Source organism: Manacus vitellinus, unplaced genomic scaffold (assembly GCF_001715985.3).
Source record: "Manacus vitellinus isolate BGI_N305 unplaced genomic scaffold, ASM171598v3 scaffold_23_pilon, whole genome shotgun sequence".
Taxonomy (NCBI): domain Eukaryota; kingdom Metazoa; phylum Chordata; class Aves; order Passeriformes; family Pipridae; genus Manacus; species Manacus vitellinus.
Window position 1 is genome coordinate 4,514,976 of NW_021939718.1, and position 24,558 is coordinate 4,539,533.

General features: G+C 37.3%; 1 protein-coding gene across 1 annotated transcript in view; it reads right to left on the bottom strand.

The window, feature by feature from the left end:
• FBXL17 (F-box and leucine rich repeat protein 17) overlaps positions 1 to 24,558 on the bottom strand; it is a 287,476-nt gene that overhangs the window by 245,892 nt on the left and 17,026 nt on the right. Inside the window, 1 exon segment of the mRNA XM_029959927.1 lies at positions 23,703 to 23,834. Within this exon segment, the coding sequence (XP_029815787.1) occupies positions 23,703 to 23,834 (132 nt within the window).

Below are 24,558 nucleotides of genomic sequence, written 5' to 3' on the forward strand. Positions count from 1 at the left end.
ACAGTGCAGGTGGTGAGGCGCCAGAAAAGGTTTCCCAGAGAAGTTGTGGATGCCCCACCATTGGAAGTGTTCAAGGCCAGGTTGGATGGATAACATGGTCTAGTGGAAGGTGTCCCTGCCCACAGGTGACTGGAACCAGGTAATCTGTAAGCTCCCCTCCAACCCAAACCATTCTATGATTCTATGAGGACAGGAAAAGGAAAGGAGGAGGTGAAGGGAATCTCTTCTAAAATACACCAAAAATTTTAGATCATAGCAGCAAAAAGAACTATGTAACTGTTAAACTATAGAACAATTTCTATTACTTAAGTTTTTTTTAACATACAGTCTACAAGATGTATATAGATATTTCTTATTTTGAGTCAAGAAAAATAAATTTATAATTGAAATGGTACAACTAAGCCTCCTAATAAAATATTTTTTTGTTAATACATTTGTTGTGTAAAGTGAGCCACCCAAAACAAAAGGAGTTGTAAAAATATACCTAACAGAATAAAAAGATTCAGAAATTAGGAAGTTACTTAAGGTACCAATAGATTTGCTTAATAAAATACATTAATTTACAGAATTATGTTATTGAACACCATGAAAAAACATCACAGCTACAAAATTACTTAGACAATGCAGGTGTGCTTATATATGGGTAAATATTTCACAAGTGGAACGCTATTTCAGGAACATCAAGTATGGTATATTATCATCACACTTGGAATGTCAATAGGCAATCCCTTACTGCTATGTTATAGTCAGCTAGACTTTATGTTTTGAATTATAGTAAAAGTCTCCACACAAAAAGTTATGTGTGTACTTGTAGCATACACTTCTACATCTCTTTGTTTAAAGAAATTTTGATCGATTTATGACATTCTGAACTGAATGCAGAAACTAAGCCTAAGACATGCCTTAAGGAGTACATTAACAGCAAAAAAACCCATTAAACAGCTTCCACAAAAAATTGTGACAATTCATAAATTTCTTAAAAAAATATATTATTATTATAATTTACTATTCTATTAGTTTCAGATTTTATCCTCAGTCATCAAAATGCAACACCACTGCAAGACAATGCAATAGAAAACCCAAGCTGTTTTGCTTCAAACAGGGGTCTTTTGCAGATTTTTTCAGCTGAAATCCATTAGAGCATTACATAAGCAAAGCACCTTCAATTGCCCTGAAGAAACGGGAAATAAAACTCTTCCCTCTCCACTTCAGTTTCCATCTTCTCTCATTCACTGTACATCAAAGGGAATCAATGCAACCTGACACACAAGGACTATTCCCCTCAGTGATCCAGCAGGTGCTGAGGCCAGACAGAAAGCCTGTTTTCCGCAGCCCTTTACCTTGTTTGATCACTGGTTACTTTTGATCTGACACTGTCCTCATGCTAGTAATGACTTCCCCCTCGCAGAACCCACCTCGCATCTGTCACCCAGAATAAAGGGTATCACACTGCGCCCTGACAAGGCCTATGGCCACGGGATGTGCTGCCAGTGAGAGGCTCCCCAGCTCCCACCATTTCCAATTCAGCTCTCTTTGTTCTGCTGGGTACCGGGGCCAGGGCACCAGTGACAACAGAAAGGATTATACACCAGCTGTGAAGCTGAGCCTTCATGAATTTATATCTTTTCATCTCAGCTTCATCGTCTCCTTAAATGCAGTGAACTTCATGGTGGTTACTGTGAAATACACATCCAACAAATGTTATGGAAAGTTTGTTTAAATCCTCTTTTCCTGGAAAAGAAAAGCCAGTGAATGTCCTCTAGTTAAACTGAGAGGCACATTTTTTTCCCCAACTATTACTACAAAAGTTTTCCAACTCATGTTGTAGGAGGTCACTAAAGGCCAGCTGCCAGCCTGTAGCACTGGAAGGGCAAGGCAAGTGAGAGGAGGAGGATATGATTTTTGTTTTGTTCACAAAAAGTGTTTGAGAGCTAAACAAGTGAGTTCTTTATATCCATTTCTTCCTTGCAACTATTGTGCGCTTTAACAGCAGCTAAAGAAAAGTAGAGGAGGACTTTAAAGCAGCTCATGTTAGTTGCAGAACATAAAAAAAATTAAAATTTTTCTTATAAAAATCAAGAATATACTATATACATAGTTCAAACAATGATAATATAGATTTTGTTTTAGCTTTGTCATTACATGTATTTGTTCTCAGACAACTGCAACATAAGTGTAGGGAACAGAACAAAGGTCTCTATGTAACCTTTGTTAATCTCACCAAGGCTTTCGATGCTGTGAGCAGAAAAGGTCTGTGGCAGATTTTGGAACATTTAGGACGTCCTCCCAAGTTCCTTAAAATGACAGTATTACTTCATAAGGATCAGCATGGCCAAGTCAGATATGGCAATGCACTTTCTGAGCCCTTTCTAATAACTAATGGTGTGAAACAAGGCTGCATTCTCGCACCAACCCTATTCACAATCTTTTTCAGCATGATGCTCCAAAGGGCCACGGCAGACCTTGCTGATCAGGATGGTATCTGCATTCGATATCATACTGATGGAAGCCTTTTAAACCTAAGGCGACTGAAGGCCCACACCAAGACCTTAAACCATCTTGTCCAGGAGCTGCTCTGTGCTGACGTCGTTGCCCTTGTCGCTCACACAGAAGCAGCTCTGCAGCGTTTAACATCCTGTTTTGCTGAGGCTGCTGAGCTTTTTAGGCTGGAAGTCAGCTTAAAGAAGACAGAAGTCTTCTATTAACTTGCACCTCAGGAAGTCTTCCTTCATCCCCATATCACCATTGGCCAATCAGAGCTCAAATCAGTCCAGCAGTTAATTACTAGGTAGCCTCTCTTCTGAATGGTAAGATTGATGAGCGATAGGACACAGGTTCAGCAAAAGGCTATAGTGCCTTTGGAAAAACTTCCATAAAAAGAGTTGGGGGCGAAATAAACACTTTGATGAAGAGAGTACAAAGATCAGTGTTTACAGAGCCATAGTGCTGTCTACTCCCTTATATGGGTCCAAATCATGGGTCATCTACCTTCACCACCTGCGACTCCTAGAACGCTTTCCATCAAACGCTGGTCTCCGTACAATCCTAAAATCCAACTTGGTCAGATTATGTGACAGTACATCTGTTCTAGAACAAGCAGCAGTCACAAGTATTGAGGCCATGTTACTGAGAACACAGCTGCGATGGGCAGAGCACGTCTCAAGGATGAAGGACCGCTGCCTCCCTAAGATCTTGCTTTATGGTGAACTTGCCACTGGCTGCCGCAAGAGAGGAGCCCTGAAAAGAAGATACAAGGACTCCCTGAAACAACATCTCAGCCTTGGCCATATTGATCAACATAACTGGTCTACTCTGGCCTCCAATCGGGAGACATGGAGACACACCATCTGTAACGCTGCTGATGCTTTTGAGAACGCACGCAGGATCACTCTCGAGGAGAAAAGACAACACAGAAAGAATCGTGTCTTGCTGATACCATCCAAGGAGTCTTTCTGCTGTGCCTTTTGCAATAGATCTTGTCTATCTCACATTGCCCTCTTTAGCCACCAGCATGCTTGTAACAAATGTGGGTAGAGCCCTTCCCAAATTTTCATTTGTGAAGCCTAGCCATGATATTTGAATTTCAGTGTTGTAACATATTTGAAAGATATGCACCCTTTTTCAGTCTGGAAGTCCAGTTAAAGAAGGAAAACTCACATCACAAAGGATACAATCTCACTTTTCCACTACTACATAAACATAGATTTGCATGACATTGGTCAGAGTCTGTTCTTAAAGATTACACATTTTATACCCTAAGTAAGAGGGTCCTGACTTCCAGAGAGTGTTGCATACTCGTACTTCAAAATTAATAGGAACTGAGCATACTAAAAGTATTTGGAAATAACTTTTTGAAGACCTAAGTGTATAGGAACTCAATTATGCAAACTGCTTAACTTCCAAAACTGAAATCAGATCTCCTAAAGAGTTGCAGGTCTAATTAACACCTACATGATTCAGAATCAGTACCTCTAGTCACTATTAATTTTTAACTAAATTCTTTTGAAAATTCAACTTATTTTTCCAATTATTCCCTCTTAAAAGTAATACTCAAACTCCAGAAGCTAACTGGCCTCTTTGGTGGCCTGCTGAACTTCATGTGGCAAGATAATCATGCACAGCAATAGCGCATCAAAACTTGCTGACATCCCCACATGCACGCTAGGATAATCCTGAAAGGAAGTGAAAGAACACATAGAAATTGAGGTCCTTCATTTTCAGCCCTTTTCCATCAAGAAACTCCAGGCCACTATATTAGCATCAACAAGATTTACTCAAGTCCATCCTTGCAAGATCACATAAAAAATGTAACAGCTAAAGGAAGTCATGACAACAGACGGATTTGTCAGACTTTGTGCAAGGCACTAATTGGGAATACTAAAGCCCTGCAATCTGTATTTAAGGAAGCTGGTTACCTTAAGACAAACACTGATTCTCAGAATTTTTAATACAACCATGGTTTCTTGACAAAATTCAGCTTTTTAAAAGAAGAAAATCACATTTTGTCTGACAATTTAAGCTTATCTATCACTCTCTATTGATACACCACCTTTGTTGCAAATAGGTACTAGATGAATATAAAGAAATAAAAAAAAATCTTCAAAACAAAATAATACAGGGAGGACTAATGTACAGAATTGTGAGAACTAAACTGGAACAGATCTCTCTCTGATTTAAGTTAAAATACAAAGTTACAGAATTTAAAAGAAAATCATAAGATGTCAAAATTATTGGAAATATCCAAGGAAAAGAAAACAAAAAGCATCTGCGATATTTCTAGGCTTATCTGAACAGAATATAACAAAATGCACATGAATCCAACTGATGAAATATCTTTGTATGGCAATCTACATGTAATTTAAAATACAGCCTGGAAGACAAATACTTCAACTGTTCCAGAAGTAAAAAAAACAAAACCTCAAATAACAGAAGAAAGAAGTTTAGCAAACTTGAAAGATAATCAAATAAATAGAAAGTCAGCATGCATTTGGAGCTAGACACTTTTCCAGAAAAGATGAAGTTCATTGAAATTATAATTTTCATGGAAAACATGACCAACTGCAAGGAGCGGCAACACACCTCTCTGTAAGAAAGGGTATGAGAGGGAAAGGAAAAAAACTCAGAACTTAACACCATCCCCATGTACACACCTTCCAGCTTGTACTGTACAGGTTACATCCTACCAAATAACTGTTCTGTACAAAGAGGAACAGATCTTACTATCACCTCGTGTTGATACCACTTAACTCAGGTATTCTTGCTGAGAATTTCTCTTCTCATAAAAGTCTTAACACTTGTTCTGATGCAAAACAGCAATTTTTTTGGATTTTTGTGGGTTTGTGCTTTGTGAGGATGCCATTGTTAACAGCATCAGACAGATATAAAGCTAACAAAACACACCTTGAAAAAACTTGGTGTCAATAAGTGAAAACTTAATATAAACCAGGGAAGTATGTAAGACAAACACAAAAGTGCTCAACAGAAGGAAAGCTTGAGGGGGGAAAAAACAATCACTTCAGTCAACTTAAAAGGATTGCAATAACACTGAATAACAACAAGGTGAAAATTATGGGGTTGCATCATAATTGTAATCTACCGCCTGAATTTGAAAACAAATTATGGAAGTCCTTTGCCTTCTTCAAACAGTTTGCAAAAGAGAATAAAATAAAAAAAATCTAAAATCTTTGTGAGATAAACAATAACTTTCAATAAACATTCTTGATACCACTCAAATTATTTAGGAAAAAATGAGTTAGTTATTAAATGACATGGTATTTCTATAACAACCAGATTAGACTCAATAACAAAGATAAAACCTCTGTAAAATATCTAGATTTCAGAGAGAAATGGTAAAGAAAAAAATGTGGAGATATAAAAATATAGATATAAAAGGATTCAAAAAAATACCATCAGTCATATAAAAGCTTTTTCTTGTTTTTTCTTTTTTTTTATTAAGGTTAGTATTTAATGCTGCTACAGTTAAATCAAAATTCTCAATCAACAGAAGAGCCCCAATTTTTCCTTTTATCTGAAGGTTTGGAATTCTGTTTTTCTTTGCTTGACTGGAAAGCAGAGAGAGTTTTGAAAAAGATTAGAGACTCTAAAACCACTCTACAGACCAACTTTGGTTACTACAAGAAATAAACAGTTCCCCTGAAATAGACGATAATTAGGTAGAGGAAAATTCCATCTTTTCTACCCTCACATCACACCATTGCCCCAAGCAGTCCACAGTGGTCAGAAAAAAAACACATTCTTAATAACAGGAATAGAATATTGAGGTTGAATTGTCAGCCTCCATCCATCAGAACTCCTCACACACTGGCCATAAGTTGAGCAATGTACAAATAATGTTGAGTATTGGGCCTTTAAAAGAAATAAATTGACACAGTAGAGTTCGTCACCCAATACAGATGCATACAATTTATCCCAACTAATTTTAACATAGTAAATCTAAGCATTTTATAAATTGATACTTATCTACATAATATTGTGTTTAGAAGGAAGAAAACAAGCAGCAATATGCATATGGTATGACAAAATGCCTTCAATCCCAACAGTAATTCAAAAGCTGTACTGGGTAGTAATTCAAAACTTCACTCTCTGTGTACTTCATCTGTAAGAAGTCAAAAAACTGATTGAGGCACTTGGTGGCTCATAAATTCACACACAAATAGCTTGAAAACTGACTGATAAAGATTTTTTTGCTTAGCTGGTAAAAATCACAGTGTTAGTATAATAGACTGGATTTCACTAAGACATTGGAACACATGCAAATTCAGTTATAAATTCCCAAATTTATAAATGGGGCACCATCACTGAGTGAGTATCTGTCCTGCTTAACACATTTGTCTTTTTTAAAGGCAGTTTTCTATAACCAAAATCCATTGTTAAAAGCTTATAAAATGGTAGCATAGAATAAAACACAAAAATATCCCTATGAATTTATACCTGTAATGTATATGGCAGAAGTCTACCTATGGCAAAAGCATTCCAGTTCAGAAGTGAATTAATTTTTCACACAGTGCTGTACAGATGTATGAGATTTCACTTTTAAAGATGAATCCAAAAACATTTTCCATAATTCCTCTCAGCAGACTCGATGTTTTAAGATACGATTTCTCACTCCTCCTTTCATTTTGAGGAAACTGTACACCACGGAAAACATTCAAGAATTAATTTTTCCAAGCTAGTATGATGCTCATAATCTATTCCTTTTATTCCATATTCATCTATTATTTTGGTAATTTTTTATTTTAAAGACAAGATCATGTGCAGTACTAATTAGTAACCCTCTGTGATAAAAGTAGCTTACATTTAATCTCAGAATTAATACTAATAATACCAACAACTTAAACACGTCCCAAAAATGGGAAAAAAAACAAACAAACTGAGTTTGGGGAAAGTCTGACTGCCACTCTCCATTCTCTTCCACCACAAAAAAGCCAGAACAAGCTGTAAGACTGGATATGTTTGGAGAGCAGCATCACTATAAGGCAACTGACCTATCCTTCGATTAGGCTTAGCCTTCACTTCAAGGAGACCCACGGAAAAGGTAAAACAGCAATATTAAACTAGTTGGTAATTCTCCAATAATGTGTTTTCAAAATCAACAGCTGCTTTTGATTTTGAGGTGTATGAGATTAGTAATTACTCTTTACATTCCGCAGCCTTTGTTGCATGACAAGCTTAAATCAAGAAAACCATAATCATATGTCTTCTGAATACAAACAGGTTCACCAGTAAAAACCTGTTAAGCAAAGAAAGTAATTTGCTGTGTTTACTGCAAAAAATAAATACTCAAATAAATAAGATAGCCAAATCTGTCACAAACAAATATACCTGGAGAATTAAATAGATGGAAGAGGATTGCAGTCTCCTGTGATGGATAATAACTACTGCAGAAGTCAACTGTGATTCCAGCACGGCAGATTTGATACATAAAGAATGACATAATTAACAGAGTTACCTGATTAAAAGAACAATTTATTTTGGGCACAAATTCTTAAGCCAAGGTATCTAAATATTCGATCTGCCTGTTGTCCCTCATTATGCATTGAAATTTATCTTCTTTCAAAGCAGCACCTCCTACATATACCAGTCACAGAAAGATACAAAGCATGTTTAATTCAAGAAGAATGTATTAAAATTTCTATTTGAAGTGCTGGACTAAAATATTACATTTTTGCTTGCAAAATTCTTTAAAAATATAAGCCAAATAATATTATAGAATGAAATATTTAAATTTTTGTTCTTCAAATAACACGCCAAAAATGGTGGAGCATTTATATATATTGTATTACAACACTTCTGCACAACATCTAAATGTAAACCAACTGCAGAAAGATATTCCTCAGATCAGAAGTGCTTATATCACCACAAACACCAAGTTTTTAACTTTTTTTAATGTACATTTAATATCTCTAATCACCTTCTATGATCTTGTCCATCTTCAAGCTTAAAAGCTGTTGCTAAATGGCAAGTAAATATTGTTCTGAAGACAAAAACATCTACACATTACAAATCATGCGATTACTGTAACATGATACACTTTTTATGCATTAGTAAGTGGATAGCTTAAAATAGGTATCTAGATTTAGTTCTTAATTAAAATATACTTGAAATTTTTCCTTTAAAATTACTGTAGTTTGAGAACAGGAGCTTAAAATACTTGTTTCAATATTCTGTGTATGTCTAATTTAATGCACAAACTGTACTATCATTACCTTCATAAGATTCGAGCAAATTACTAGCAAATCCAAAGTTAGAAATAAAAATAAAAACCTTAACATAGCAGCTTTTTTTGCAGTACCTCACCCAAGTTTTATTTGGGGATGATTCAGGTCCACAGATACATTAGACCTGTTCCTACACTCGAAGAATTGCTATTGACGTGTAAAAGCAGAAAGAAAGGGAACTAAAACAGCATGCCAATACAGGATATCCCTTGGTTCTATACTACTTTTCAGTCCAAGAACAGAGCATTTTATAGGAGAGGAAAAGGAGTTTTGAATTTCCAGATAACTTCACCCACAACAGAGGAGGCGGGTAAAGGCCTTCACAGGACATCACAGTCCTACCAGATAAAAATCACAAGAACTTTGTTTTCCGACAAAAAAATAATTACTTCTTCTGAAGGATGATAGTGTTCCTCATTTTCAGTTTGTATAATAGCATTAGTATAAAAGGAGTGCCATTCAAGTTTAAAATTCACTGTCTAGATATCTTTTCTTGCAGCAAAATTAAAATCAACCACTTATCTCTACAGGCACCACAGTTTCACATCAGTTCACTGAGGACTAGTATCACAATCGAAAAAGACAAAAGGTCAGCTGTAGCAACCCTTCCATAATAGTTTATTTGCAACACCTTTCCCAAGTAAAATTAAAAAAAAAAAAAAAACAAAGAGGCAAAGAACAGGAAGTACATACTGTTAACACCCATACTATTTCTATCTCATTACATGCACGTCAAAACTAGATTGTTACTGAAAGTTTATTGCAAATACTTCAAAATCTGGAGAAATTATGAGCAACAGGAATAGTACAGTGCTTTTCAGACTGCACAGTGCTAAGAGACATTCAAAAAAACCCAAACAAAACAAAACAGGACATTAGCACAAGAATAAGCCCTATAGGAAGAATGAATTTTCTAAGATATTCTGAAATGTAATGGGCACTAAAATGATGAAGGAAAATGGTACTACATACAGCTGTTTTGAAATCTATACAGTACAAATTTCTGAAGTATGCACCATTAGGGTATTTTCATAAATGCCTAAAACCATAGAAATTATCAACCACTATTTCATTCCAGAAATTCCCATTTTCATGAAATAACAATATATTTAAACAGACTTACATAGTAGCTGAAATAATCCAATTTCAAGAATACAATCACAAACCTCTTACTCATGTTGTATAGTACAGGTATTCTCCACATAACTAAACAGCCCTTAGTATTTTCAAGAGGCTGCACAAGGTTAACACTATCACTCCCCCCTGCTCCAAACAGACAACTTCAGTGCAACCAACAACTTTAATTTTCATGTATATTACACAATAAATCAAACAAAGTATTAAAAAGCAGTAAAAAGATTTTAAATAAAACTATAAAACTGTGTTTATAAAAGTATCTTTTAAAAACTATAAAAAGTCTCCAAACACAAAATCCAATAAAAGAGAATTGCACAGATGGAGTTGCAAAGCTGATATTCTACGCAAAGTAAACACCTCTTTTGTCACAACATCTTTGCAACATCCCTGTTGCAAAGTCTGACAGCAGCAAACTGGCTAACCCTACTTCTGGTGCAAAATCACTGAGAGCATCAGAAGTGTCACATCTCCAAACAAACAAGGCTCAGAATAAATCCTTTGGGCACATGACACTTTTGTTAATAAGGGAGACAACAGCAGACGGACAGCTACACCTTTAATAGCAGCACTATGTGACTGGGTGATCATTGCTGTAAAAATGCAACCTTGGAAGTAGTTAGAGGAAGTCTTCTGGAAAACCAGAATTGCCACTGCACACTCAAACACATTGAAGTTGGCCCACTGGCCCATCTACCAAAACCAGTATTTTTTTCTTTTGGGAGGAAGGAAAACACTTTGTGAAAACCTTACCCTCATGAGGGTTTTTTTGGTGGTTTTTTTGTTCTGTTTTCCTTTTTTAGTATGGGCAAATTTTTCCAGAATTCACTATACTGTTTAATGGAACAGTAAAGCTATCTTAACAGATGCCCATTCCTGTCTACCCTGAAGCACACTCCTGCCCTAACATCAGCCATGATGCTTCACAGACCTATTACCTTCTCAAACTTCACTGCACAGTGAAGCTCAGCTTATCAACCCAGCAGAAAACCACTCATTTTCAATGCCCCCACTTCACAGGGCTGAGATTACCCAGGTCAGAACAGTGGAAATGGTGCATGGGAAGAAAGTGGTAGCACAGAGTAGAACCAATTCTTCACAACAAACCCTGTTTTGCAGAACTCAGCCTGCGAGTTCTGGCCTGTGATTGATTGCTTTTTTGCAAATGCCATACAAGCAGCTAATGAGCTCAGAGATACTTTTCTACCCTACACAGAATGCATCTCCTAAGAGCACGAATATCAAGCTACACAAGCTTGCCAGGCATTTTTATTTCTTTAGCCTTTACCAGTAAGGGAAGTACATTTCAAAGCATTTACTTGCATGTGTTTGTTGTCATTTCAATGAACAAAGAATGCAAAAGAAACAAACTTACTGTCAATTCTTGTCTAGATTAGCCCTCCAAATACCAACTATTTCCTACTACACTGAAGTACTAATTAGATAATATCAACATTAGCAGTAATTTTTCGTTCACCTTGAAAAAGTTACTTTCATTTCCATTTCAGCTTATACACTGCTCAGGTGTTTTCTCTCTGTTAAAGCAGAAAAATGTTAAAAACTAAATATTTCCCAATCATAGAATCATAGAATCAACTGGGTTGGAAAAGACCTCTCAGATCATCAAGTCCAATCCCTGATCCTGCCATGATTACTAGACCATGGCACTAAGTGCCACATCCAGTCTCTTCTTAAAAACCTCCAGGGACAGTGAATATACCACCTCCCTGGGCAGCCCATTCCAATGTCTGATTACTCTCTCCGTAAAAAATTTCTTCCCAATATCCAACCTAAAATTCCCCTGGCACAGCTTCAGATCATGCTCTCTTGTCCTACTGTTGGTTGCCTGGGAGAAGAGACCAACCCCCACCTGGCTACAACCTCCTTTCAGGGAGTTGTAGAGAGTGAGGAGGTCTCTCCTGAGCCTCCTCTTCTCCAGGCTGAACAGCCCCAGCTCCCTCAGCCTCTCCTCATAGGACTTGTGCTCAAGTCCCTTCACCAGCCTTGTTGCTCTTCTCTGGACCTGCTCCAGCACCTCAATATCCTTCCTGAACTGAGGGGCCCAGAACTGGACACAGCACTCCAGGTGTGGCCTCACCAGCACTGAGTCCAGGGCAAGAATCACTTCCCTGGTCCTGCTGGCCACACTGTTCCTGATCCAGGCCAGGATGCCCTTGGCCTTCTTGGCCACCTGGGCACACTGCTGGCTCATGTTCAGCTTCCTGTCAACCCAAACTCCCAGGTCCCTTTCTGCCTGGCTGCTCTCCAGCCACTCTGTGCCCAGCCTGTAGCACTGCATGGAGTTGTTGTGGCCAAAGTGGAGGCCCTGGTACTTGGCCATGTTGAATCTCATCCCACTGGAATCAGACCATCTCTCCAGTTTGTCCAGGTCCCTCTGCAGAGCCCTCCTGCCTTCCAGCTGTTCAACACTCCCCCCCAGCTTGGTGTCATCTGCAAATTTGCTAATGGTGGACTCAATTCCCTCATCCAGATCATCAATAAAGATATTAAACAGAACCAAGCCCAACTCTGATCCCTGGGGGACACCACTAGTGACTGGCCGCCAACTGGATGCAGCACCATTCACCACCACTCTCTGGGCCATCAGCCAGTTCCTAACCCAGCACAGAGTGCCCCTGTCCAAGCCATGGGCTGCCAGCTTTTTCAGGAGAATGCTGTGGGAGACAGTGTCAAAGACTTTGCTGAAGTCTAGACAGACACATCCACAGCCTTCCCTTCATCCAGCAGGCGGGTCAGCTGATCATAAAAAGAGATCAGGTTGGTCAGACAGGATCTGCCCTTCCTAAACTCGTGCTGGCTGGGTCTGATCCCTTGTCCATCCTGTATGTTGTATGATTGCACTTCGGATGGTCTGCTCCATAACCTTGCCAGGCACTGAGGTCAGGCTGATGGGCCTGTAGTTTCCCGGGTCCTCCTTGCGGCCCTTTTTGTGGATGGGTGTGACATTCGCCAGCTTCCAATCATCTGGGACCTCCCCAGTGAGCCAGGACTGTTGGTAAATGATGGAGAGCAGCTTGGTGAGCTCTTCCTCCAGCTCCCTCATCACCCTAGGATGGATCCCATCTGGTCTCATAGACTTGTGAGGATCCAAGTGGCTCAGCAGGCCGTAACTGTTTCCCCCTGGATTACAGGGGGGCTATTCGGCTTCCTGTCTTTGTCTACCAGCTCCAGAGGCCAGCTGTACTAACGAAAACCTGTCTTACTGTTGAAAACTGAGGCAAAGAAGGTGTTAAGTACCTCACCCTTTCCTCATCTTTGGTGACTATGTTCCCCACCATGTCTAACAAAGAATGGAGGTTTTCCTTGCCCCTCCTTTTGCTATTGATGTATTTGGAGAAGCACTTCTTGTTATCCATAACGGAAGTGGCTAGATCAAGTTCAAATTGTGCTTTTGTCTCGCATTTTCTTTCTAGGTGACCTAACTATATTCCTAAACTCTTCATGAGTAGCCAGCCCTTTTTTCCATAATCAGTAAACTTTCTTTCTTCCCCTAATTTCCTTTAAAATATCCCTGTTCAGCCAGGTTGGCCATCTTCCTCACTGGCTTGTCTTTCAGTACACTGGGATAGGCTGCTCCTGTGCATTCAAGACTTCCTTCTTGAAGCGTGTCCATCCCTCCTGATCTTTTTCACCATGATTTTGTAATAGATTTTTTTTTCTAATTTACATTTTCATATTTCAGACAGAAAGTATTCTTAAACCATACTTATAATTTTACCACACTGGTAGGAGATGGAACACCAGCACTAACTTTTCCAGTGTCATGGTTCAACCCCAGTCAGCAGCTCAGCCCCACACAGGCTGCCGCTCATTGCCTATGGTGGGATGGGGGAAAGAATCAGTAGAGTAGTAGTGACAAAACAGAGAGAGACATACAGCTATAACCCTCAAAAAGCTTAAAAGGTTTAAAAATAATTTTGCAGTTTTATAAAACAATAATTTCATTGCATAATTGCATAATGTCAGAGTAAGATACAATCCCCACGAAACCAAACAAACAAAAAAATCCACCACATTTGGATGCAGCAGAGCACGGAGACCAGAAAACAATCACAAGCTGGTGCCTGACAACCACATCAGCAAGACAATCTTTAGGGAAAGTCTCAGATACAACAGAACTTTCTGATAGTTATTATGGATAAATAAAATAAAATAAACTGAAATAAAATAAAATTTAAAAAAAAAAAAAAAAAACACCAATACAAAACAGGAGAAAGGAGGAACACTAAGCTAAGGACTCTGAAAAATACTGGGGCAAAACTGTACATAGTTCTGAAAGGCAGAATAGGACATTCAAGATTAGCTACAATAGGTACCACAGGACCTATGTCTAAAGTCCAAACACAGTTTTTTAAACATTTGCATTCTGAATAAAAAGAACAATGACAGATGAAAGACCAGAGCCAATTCTACAGTAAATAATGCTGTAATTTCTAGGATTAAATACTTAAGGTGTGGAATATGAAAAGCAAGTTTAGGTATGGCTGATAAATTTGCACTAAAAGTGGAAATCCAAGTGTAAATCCATGTCCATTCAATTTGCCCTGTCACATACATACCAACAATAAAGTACTTTGGAGAACACAACTAGCTATAAGCACACAAGCTCCTCCTCATATCCATGTGTGTTCCCAGATACTGGTCACTATGGAAACACGAGGAGAGGGAATGGCAAACATTTGTAGAACCTACTTCCATTACACCTAACTGTGTACAAGGCTTCATCTCTCATACTTAAAACTGTAACCCATGTAAAGTTACAGTGAAAGTCTTTGGGAAACAAAGTGTTTTCACACAGCTTCGGAAATCTGACAAGTTCATTTTTCTAGCTTCAGAAAGATAAAAAGTTCAACTGGAATTTGCAGGAACAGATGATATAAACAAAGATGCCTGTCTGTCATTCATTACTTTTACATAATCTTGTCTTTGCCCTATATAATCAATCTTTGATTGATGCAAATTACCACCATTTTAAAATAATAATGCTGACAGTTTTAAGGATTTGCTTCACAGCATCACACTTGTGATCTCTTTCAGTAAGCATCACAGCTCACTAGGAGATATACTATCAGTTTTGATTTATTGCTATCCTTAAGCAAATGGCTGAAGATTTTTACGAAGTACAGTATGGATCAAGATACCAACTTAAAAAATGAAGAACTACAAGTAATTCATCTGGAGTTTCCCAGTAGTCTCTTTGACAGAAGCTACCACCAGATTAAAAAAATAAACAAACACTAACTATGGAAATTTGAAGATTTTTATTTCAGCTCAATTTAAGTGACTTTAATATGTAGCAGCACACATTTTAGTGGAAAGATTTTTCATTCTAGTATTATGTAAACTGATTTATGACTAAAGTAATGCAATAATATCTGGACCACTGACTCAAAGGACAATTAAATATGGCTATTTCAAACATTCAAAAAGGTTCCACGTACAGCTACCAATTCCTGGTCATCAAGTTTTTAATTAAAAGCTCAAGTAACTTGTTCGGCAACACAAGCAGCCAGAGAAACCCCACAAAAAACCCCAAAAGAATCCAAAGTGCCTACACTCAACACTCTACTTTAATTCAAGATCTATTGTGTCCATTAAAATTTATGCAAATCTAGCCTACATAATTGAACTTAAACATTTTGCTTAGTTCAGTAACAATTTATCATTTAAGTAATCAGTACAAAGCACAAACTTTCTCAAAAAATTTATTAATTACTGGAATCCAGAGGGGAAAAAATATATAATTTCACTGTGCATATTTTTTCTGGTCATCTCTTTCAGTACAGCAGTTACATATTACTATGGAGTTTCTTCAGTTTCAGTAAAAGTCTCTTTTGAAGGCAACGTGCTATTGCAACTGTCTATTAATTTGCTTTTACTTACATGCATTTTTTTTACATAAAATGCTAATAGGTCAAAATACACAAACTACTGTAAAGACAGTGTATGGGCATCTTCTGAGCTGACTATTAATTACATTTCAAATTTCCATTTGCAGTTTGATAGAGCACTTCATAAAAACAGAAACAGAAAAAGAGAAATACCATATAGATACTACTAATTTCTGTACTACCATTGTCTGAGGTGTGTATTTCAACTACAGTATACTAGGGCTCTTTCACTAACTACACCGAAAGCATAGACACTGACTTGTACTTAAAACTCGCACCTTGCTGAAATCTGCTTGTACGTTGCATTTAGGTTTTTCACATTACATCCATCCACCTGGACTTTAAGCACCTGAATCTTCAACGTTAAGAACGTTATCTGTTACAGTTCTTCCTAAGTTTGATGTACAAGTTAACTAACACGTCAGACAATAATGCGCAGGCATAAGCGGACGTCACTTGAATGTATAAATAAATGCATTTAACCTTTTCTATTATATGCAAAATACATCACCTGCAAGTATCAAATTAATAATCACCTTATAATGCTGACCAAAAAGTAGCAGAAAGTTCTGCATCAGCCACTTTTCTACTCCTGTTTTATTCCATCCTTCAGTTCTTTGTTATTATGTTAATTCACAGAGTATGTACTATATAGTTTTATACATAAAATGTTCATTAAATGTGGTAGTAAATTACAGCCCAAAGACGTACTCTAAGTGGTATAATAACTAATTTTCATACAGATACAAAAATTGAAAGTTTTTTTACACTGTAGAGTAGGCACAGTCATTGATCAACTACATGTAACCTAACAAGTAAAGAAGTACAATTAATGTAACAATACAGTTAGTTGCTTTAAAAATGTGTACACACACACCCACTGTACAAGTAAGCCCACAACATGGAACAGTTGGTTAAAAAGCTCAATAAATGCAGTACTTGCTAAAAAAGGAAAAAAGAAAATAAGCACGGAGTGGTGAAACCATATAGCTGACCTTATTGAGACACTTAGGAGTTACTTTGACGGCGATCCTGGCAGCTGAACCGAAGAAGGATCTGTGGAACCAGCACAATATTCCGAAATTATCTGCTGTGCACTGGTAATTCCCTACAGCAAGGACTCAAAGGCCCGTGTCACCACTACAAAGTCAATGCTGCCACCTAAGGGTGACGACACCATATTGTACTTATTGTCAGATAACTTACAGAAACCTTTATGTAGAAAATAACGCCTGCATAGTGCTTCATATGCCTTTACAGCAGATACTTCTTTATGCACATGTACACCAGTACACCACTTTTTTCTTCTATTAGCATCAAACTCTATATAAATGTTTTATGGTAAGAACAGTATTACAGAAACTGTCCAGATGCAACAGATCTAAACAAAAAAAGGGGAAAAAAATATCGAACTCTGAGAAATAAACTGTATCAGATTTCTAAAGAACTGACCAAACCATTTTACTGAGTTAAAAAATTGAATAAAGTAAATGTTTCAGAAAGGCTTGTTGAAAGACTAAATTTTCCATGAGGCTTTTACTATTAAACAGACATCTCAAACAGTTCTTATGAAGGCATGGCTTCCCATACCTCAGCTTAGTATCAGTACAGTTGTTCAGTGCATTTCTAAAGCGCTGAACTTACTTCTTTGGTACATCCACCCAGGGAGGTGGTGGATTCACTGTCCCTGGAGGTTTCTAAGATGAGACTGGATGTGGCACTTAGTGCCATGGTCTAGTAACCACAGTGGTGTCAGACCAAGGTCTGGACTTGATGATCTCGGAGGTCTTTTCCAACCTAGTTGAGTCTATGATTCTGTGATTAGTTGGTTTTGGTGCATATGTAATGTGTTTCAGAAACTAAAATACAAGAGAGACTTTATTGCTACTAGTTTACAGCACCAGCACGTCATCTGTACAACATTTTTGCTTTAGAAAACTCTAATTTAATACTTGACGGAAGATAAAGCACCATTATCCAAAACTACAATATAAAGATATCAATCTCAGTATCGACATAATTCTTTACCATGAGGGCAGTAAGGCACTGGAAAAAGCTGCCCAGAGATGCTGTAGAGGCCTCATCTCTGGAACGGGCCAGGTTGGATAAGGCTTTGAGCCTCCTGGTTACTGGGATGTGTCCTCGAACATGGCAGGGGGGTTGGAACCAGATGATGTTTAAGGTCCCTTCCAACCCAAACCATTCTATGATTCCATAATCATCTTAAATACATATAAACATTTAGCAATTAGTTATTGAGAGATACTTTAGCTGAATAACTATCAATTATATAAGTTCTAAGTATAACAAGTTACATGGAGTTACAGTGCTATGTGATTTAGTATGTTGCTTCCTTAGGATCAGTAGCTGGAATTGCTGAAGCCTTAGGTCAGAAGCTGCAAACTTGGACCTGGATATGCTTTCAGTTGGACTAATTAATTGGCTTAGTCATCTCCCCAGTAACTGGTACAATGCTGTGCTTTGGCTTTACTATGAGAAGAATACTGATAACACACTGAAGTTTTGGTTGTTGCTAAGCAATGTTTATTATCCTAAGTCTAGTGGTTTTTTACCTTTCCACGCTCTGCCAGTGAGCAGGTGCACTAGAAAACCAGATGAGGAGGCTACAGTTGTCAGCAGAAGCTGCCACACAACAAGACGTCAACTCAAAGTTCAAGAAAGAATCCATTAAGGTGTTACAAGAGCATAGAACAAAAATTATTATTGGAACACAGCGTGTGAAGAGCACATGAGCAGCAGTGGTATAAGTAATAACGATATAAATTCCCAGGGATTTCCACACTATTGGATTATTTATTTTTATAAATCCAGTGCCTGAGACTGCTGCAGACAACCTGGTTGTGCCTAAAGAAGGAAGTGTCCACAAAGAAAACCAGCAGCAGGGTCCTGCTGAACATGAGATTTTGGTTAAAAAACTCGTATTGAAGGGGTAAGTCTGAACAACTACAGCTCTTTTTGAAACCTTGAATAATGAAATAAATTAGTCAGAAAGTAATTTGGGAAAGTATGCAAAAAGAAGCATGGGAAAACACCCCTTTTCCTGAAATTCCTCCAAGTAGAACAGTTTTAAGTAATTGTATGTAAAAAGTAAAATAGCATATGGTATATGTTGTGGGGAATGGAAAAAGGATAGGGATGTTACAATCTTTTGGAGTGTTTTTCAATAAACTTTCTTTCATTTAGTTGCTACCAGCGAAACAAAGTAAGTTATGTCTATACATTCTACACCTCTGAGGTGTTTATATGCCTCATAATACTGACTCCTCTCCTGAAACAATTTGTCTGGACTAAACTCAGAGTAAAGTACTCTCCTCTCCACGTTTACGCTGTGTCATGCACAGGGTACAATGCTGAAGTAAGTGTTTTGTAGATGACTTGTATGAAGTAGAAAGAGAAATGCTTCCCAAAGTAAAAAAACAGGAGGAGGGTGGGGAACCTCAGTAAGACATAAATGAACCAGATTACACAATGCTGATTATTCAAAAAGGATGAAAATTAATTTTATTTTTTCCTATATATTTTATATTAGGATTATTCCAGTCAATGCTTTAAAAGCATATGTTAAGTGTTCAATTATGTGACAAAACTTAATTCTTTTTTACTAAAACTAAAAAAGTATATTATTTACATATCTCAAATATTTCAGTTTCTATCAAACATAGCATCACAGTTAACATGAACTTCAAATTGTATCTGCTGCAAACTGCAAAGGTGGGCAGAACACTAACAGAATACTCACCTTTAAGAAAATCGTTAAATTAACATTAAATAACTGTAAATATTTACTAAAGAAGTGTTATCACACATCAAACATATTGCCAGTTGGGCCAAAATCTCAAAGTGTTATCTTGAAATGTCCTCCACTCACAGCAGACACTGTTCCTGAACAGAAGCAAGAGACCAGAAAGAACTAAAAACATGGTCAAGTTAGAACATAACTGCCTTAATGAACATATCTGGGAACCATCAGACACATAATTTGTCTTTAAGGATCTACTTCACAAGATCATTTTACTGGAAAGGAAGAAATGCTGCCAGTGTTCTACCTATAGTAGCTTAGTTGCAGTATTATTTCCCATCCACCCTTAAAGGGCTTGAAAAAGAGAAAGGAGATTAAGGGAAGTAAGTCTAGAGGTAGGAATGTTGTCATTCTCTTCCACTATCTAAAACTCCACCTCCCTTTATCTTTAGAAGATCTTTCTCATCATTCACATCCAATTCATCATGAAAAAAACACAGACATTGAGTGGAAAAGGGAGGAACAGATTTGTAACTTCTATCTGTTAAGTTTCAGCAACCACTGTATTTTAGCCATTTTAGCCGTTAAGTCACTCAATTAAGGAAAGGTAATTAAAGAGAAAATAGCGTGTAAAATCAAACTAGTTAAGTGGAGACGTTTTTTCTTCAGCTCTAAAATGAGCTCCCAAATCTAGATCAACTCTACTGATAATAAAGAAAGGAGAGTTTACAGACAGCTTGTACCAAATTGCTTCTGGAGGTAATCCTCGCCTTTGGGTGAACTGTAGTCACAAACTTCTGCATCTCTCTATGATGAAGTCACAAAACCTTTAAAACCTTTCAGGGTTCCACTCTTCTATGAAAGGCTGCAATGAAAAGTGTTAATTCTCCTTGAAAATTCAGGCTAAGTACACCACAGTCGATGTCTCAGTGAGAGTACTATAAGCTAGTGTGGAGCATTTCTCTGATTTTGCAGCTGAAGGTATGTGCTCTCTATCTGGGGTGGACAGACAAAAAACCAAACAAACAAAAACAAAAAAAAACAACCAAAACCAGCTGGTTAACAGATAACAATGAAATTAACCCATTCATCTTCCACCAGCTGAATTTACATTAATCATGCATGTGATGAAAACATGGAAGCTATAGCAGTCCATACCAGTCACGACCATAAAATAGGAAGTCCAACTAAACCAAGAAGCTAAGAAATTTTCTGGTTTTGTCTGGGCAGAGTTATAATCTGTTTTCTGAATTTCTGATAGATTACTTGATTGTACCAGAGTGCTTGGAGACAGATAAGGAGAGACATCCCAACACACCAGCACACACAAGCTTCACTATACTTAAAAGTCCTGCAGTGTCATAATTTTTTTTTCACTAGGTTCCCAATTCAGCCACTATGCTTCAGAAAAGAGGTTCAGCATATAATTTTCTTTAATTCAAAGCACAGAAGAAAAATAAACATATTTTCAAGAGAGACAAATCCTAAACAGTTATACAAACAACAAAAACCTTTTATTAATTTAGCTTTGCAACATTAACTTTTTCCTCTTAGATCTTTTGTGCCATTTATTATTTGCAGCTTTCACTTATTACCACGACATAATCAGCACTTCAAAGATAGGAAAGGCTCTAGTTTCTGTGAAATGTTTAGCATATTCCACAATCAGAACATAAATTCTGCTTTCTCTGTTTCTGCTCAGCAGTCTGATAATGGAGTTACTTAGCAACAGATGAAGCAAGTGAACTGTGCTGCCTGATTCACGCACATTTTACTGCAAAATAACATTCACAAAGGCATTATTTAGTTGCTGGTTGCCTTTGCGTGGTTGAAGCGAAAAAACCCATTAGTGTGAGACGAGTCTACATGAAAACTCAACTATCATGTACTATCTGTAATGCACTACACATCTTGAAATTAACAGAAATTGCCTGTAAGAGTCACATTTTGAGCACCTCTGAAAAAGGAATAAACAAGAAAATACAAAACACAGACTCTATTTGCAGTATTCACATGGAAGCTACAGCAGTTGCTTACAAAGCTGGGGAAGGAGTATTCTTTCCGCAGCATACTGACAATCTGTGAATTTCAAAAACACAAAACAAGCCCTCGCAAGTCAAGAACACTCTTCTTGCCACACAATATTTTGATTTCATAGAATGAATACCTACTTATTTTGAAAACACACACACATACACTTATTTCCCCAAACCACCTTCACCAAAAGAGTAGGAATACTAAAGGTTTTTTTTAAAAAGACAGTCTTACAGAAAAAGTAACCCACAGAATTGGACAAATCATTTGCCAGCCACTACTCCCTTTTAAGATAACTCCGTGGCATTAAACAGTTACTATTGTTTTTTATTTTGGAATGTGAAAACTTTTCTTTTACCAACTGCATGAGAACTTGTGCAATTTCTTTTTGTTCATCATACAAAATTACATTTTCAACTAGATTTGAAAGTCTCTTGCCCCTGGCAAGGGGAAAGCACAGGAGTTTCGGAAGCTTTGTCATGTAGTGGCATTGTTCAAGTGTTATTTTATCCTAAAGATTCAACACGCTGGAGTTGATAACAGTTTTACAACTTATTTCATGTTGTGCTGGTTTAAAGGTAAACTGGCACGGGAAATGAACCCAACTCAAAAGAGATTATAAGTCAGAATAACAATTTAATAAAAATAATACAATAAATACAATTATACAGACAAACAATTGGTTTTAGCCCACAAAAACCCAGATGTATAACCCAGCATCGTGGGGCATGAACAGAGTGGTGTTTGTTGGCTCCCATGCTGAGACCCACATTGTTCCGTGAGTCCAAAGCAAAAGGAGAGTAAAAAAAAAAACAAACCTGTTGGTGCGAGTGGTGGTCGCAGTCCAGTCGAGGTTCTGGTGCTCCTCTGGATCCCACGAGTGGTACCAGAAGTCCCAAGACCCCAAGATTATATACCCTCAGGTTCAGACAGGAATGCCCAGTACCTCCCCCAGGGCAGGGAGTTCTATAATGGGTGATTGTGAGTGTGAGAGTGAGGACAGGAGCATCCTCCTATCTCACAGGCCTCTTAACACCCAGCTTATAGCCTGAGGGGTCAGGTGTGCTCTGGGCAGCTGCTGCAAATGGTCTGTTGTTAACAGTTCCTGGGAATGACATGGAGGCTGTAGAATACAGAGTTTGGGTTACACCCACACAGTGATGAACTGGTCCCAGTTCTTCTAAGTAGGACACATGTTTACATATCGAGATTTATGGAGCTGAAGTGGGACTTTACAAAGCTAACCACTGAGATCTCAGTTTGGTCATTATCTCCTATTTTTTCGACCTTCCACAATTCTGACCAAAACCAATAGTTACCTGCCTTTTTTTTTTAAATACAAACCATTCTCAAATCAACTATCTTAAGCATTAGTATATCTTTTATCTATTTGAAGCCAAGTATCAAATAATTCTTGAATATAACATACATTGTTTTCTTACAATCACAATTTGTTTGTTCCAGTTGAACAATTTTTAAACAAAAGGTTATAACCATAACATTAGCTGATAGTTAAAAATTCAACTGCAAGCTTGCCTACTTACTTGCAAGAAAAAATTTTAAAAAATAAAACCCAAAAACCATAAAGTTGGTGTTCTACTACACCATTTAGTAGCTACCGGCTTTCTACATTAGAAACCATCATTTCGGAGGCTCTTATAACTAGGACACAAAATCATTTTATTACTTCTCAACTTCCTTTTACTAGCACAGGCACACTGCTCTACTTTATCAAGAAAATATTATCAGAGCATATTACTTGTAATCAAGAACCCAACCTCCAAATATCTTGTAATTTAGGTAAGTTTGCATTTTTTACTGTACTCGTAGAAACAAAAGAAACATTCCACACGAACTAAGCATTTTCCTACAGAAATCAGGCATCTCCCAAACAATTACTCCTGGAATGTTATGTTGAAAACTAAAAGTTAATATGTGTAGCTTAACTTGTACCTTCCAAGCCATCTCTGCAGAATCACAATTTTCACAGCTAGAGAACGTTTTTAAGCAATTCACTGGCAAAAAGCAGCTATTTAGAAGAACATTTTAAACAGATAAAAAGTAGGAGAAAGCTTTTGACAATGAAAATACCTCGGGAAGTAAAAAATCATGATATGTACTTACTAATTTGTTTTCTTGCATATATATTCTTTGCAACTTCAGACAGCCTTTAGCTATAATGATCATTCCTTCATCTGAGATCTTGTAACATTGCCCAAAATGTATGTCTTTCAATTCTCTGCACTTTGAACCCAGCTGCAATTAATGAGATCAAAGGAAAAAGAAACAACAACAGGATTTGACTGAAGAGTCAGGAGTTAAGATTCCTCCTCTTTCTCCACCCCCATTAAAAATTATCTTTCTTTACAGAGTTCTTAACTACTACATACAAACAAGAAAGATTTTAATTACATACTGACAAAATGAAGCTGCTAAATACAGTCAATAAAACGGAGCTAAGAACAGCACATAAGAACTAGGGGTTTTATTGGGTATATATGTAAGTAGCTAACAATGCCTTTATGCTCAACCATTAACAGCATATTTGATTTACCCTAACTACTTCACAGCTTAAGCTAAATGCTCCTTTAACACTCCGAGAGAGTTGATGAAACCTTCCTGCATGCCTAACAAAGAAAGATGTGTCACCTTCAGCATTCATGATACAAAAAGGAGTTACTTAAAGGAAGGTTCAGAACAGCAACCAAGCTCAGGAAAATTCAGTCAGACAGAAGTGAAGTATAGGATGTCAAACTACAGATTTAGCAATAAAAGGGATCATTTAATGTCTAGGTATTAAAAAGAAAAAAAAATGAACAGTATTTACTGGACTGAACTCACCATAAAACAATTTTTAAAACAGAAGCTTTTTTCTGATTTTAATTAAATCTTAAGAGGAGTATGGAGTACATTCTTCCAGGTCCCTTTTTGCACTTGGTAAGAAGTTGAAATATACTAAGTTTACACAGGAAATTTGTGG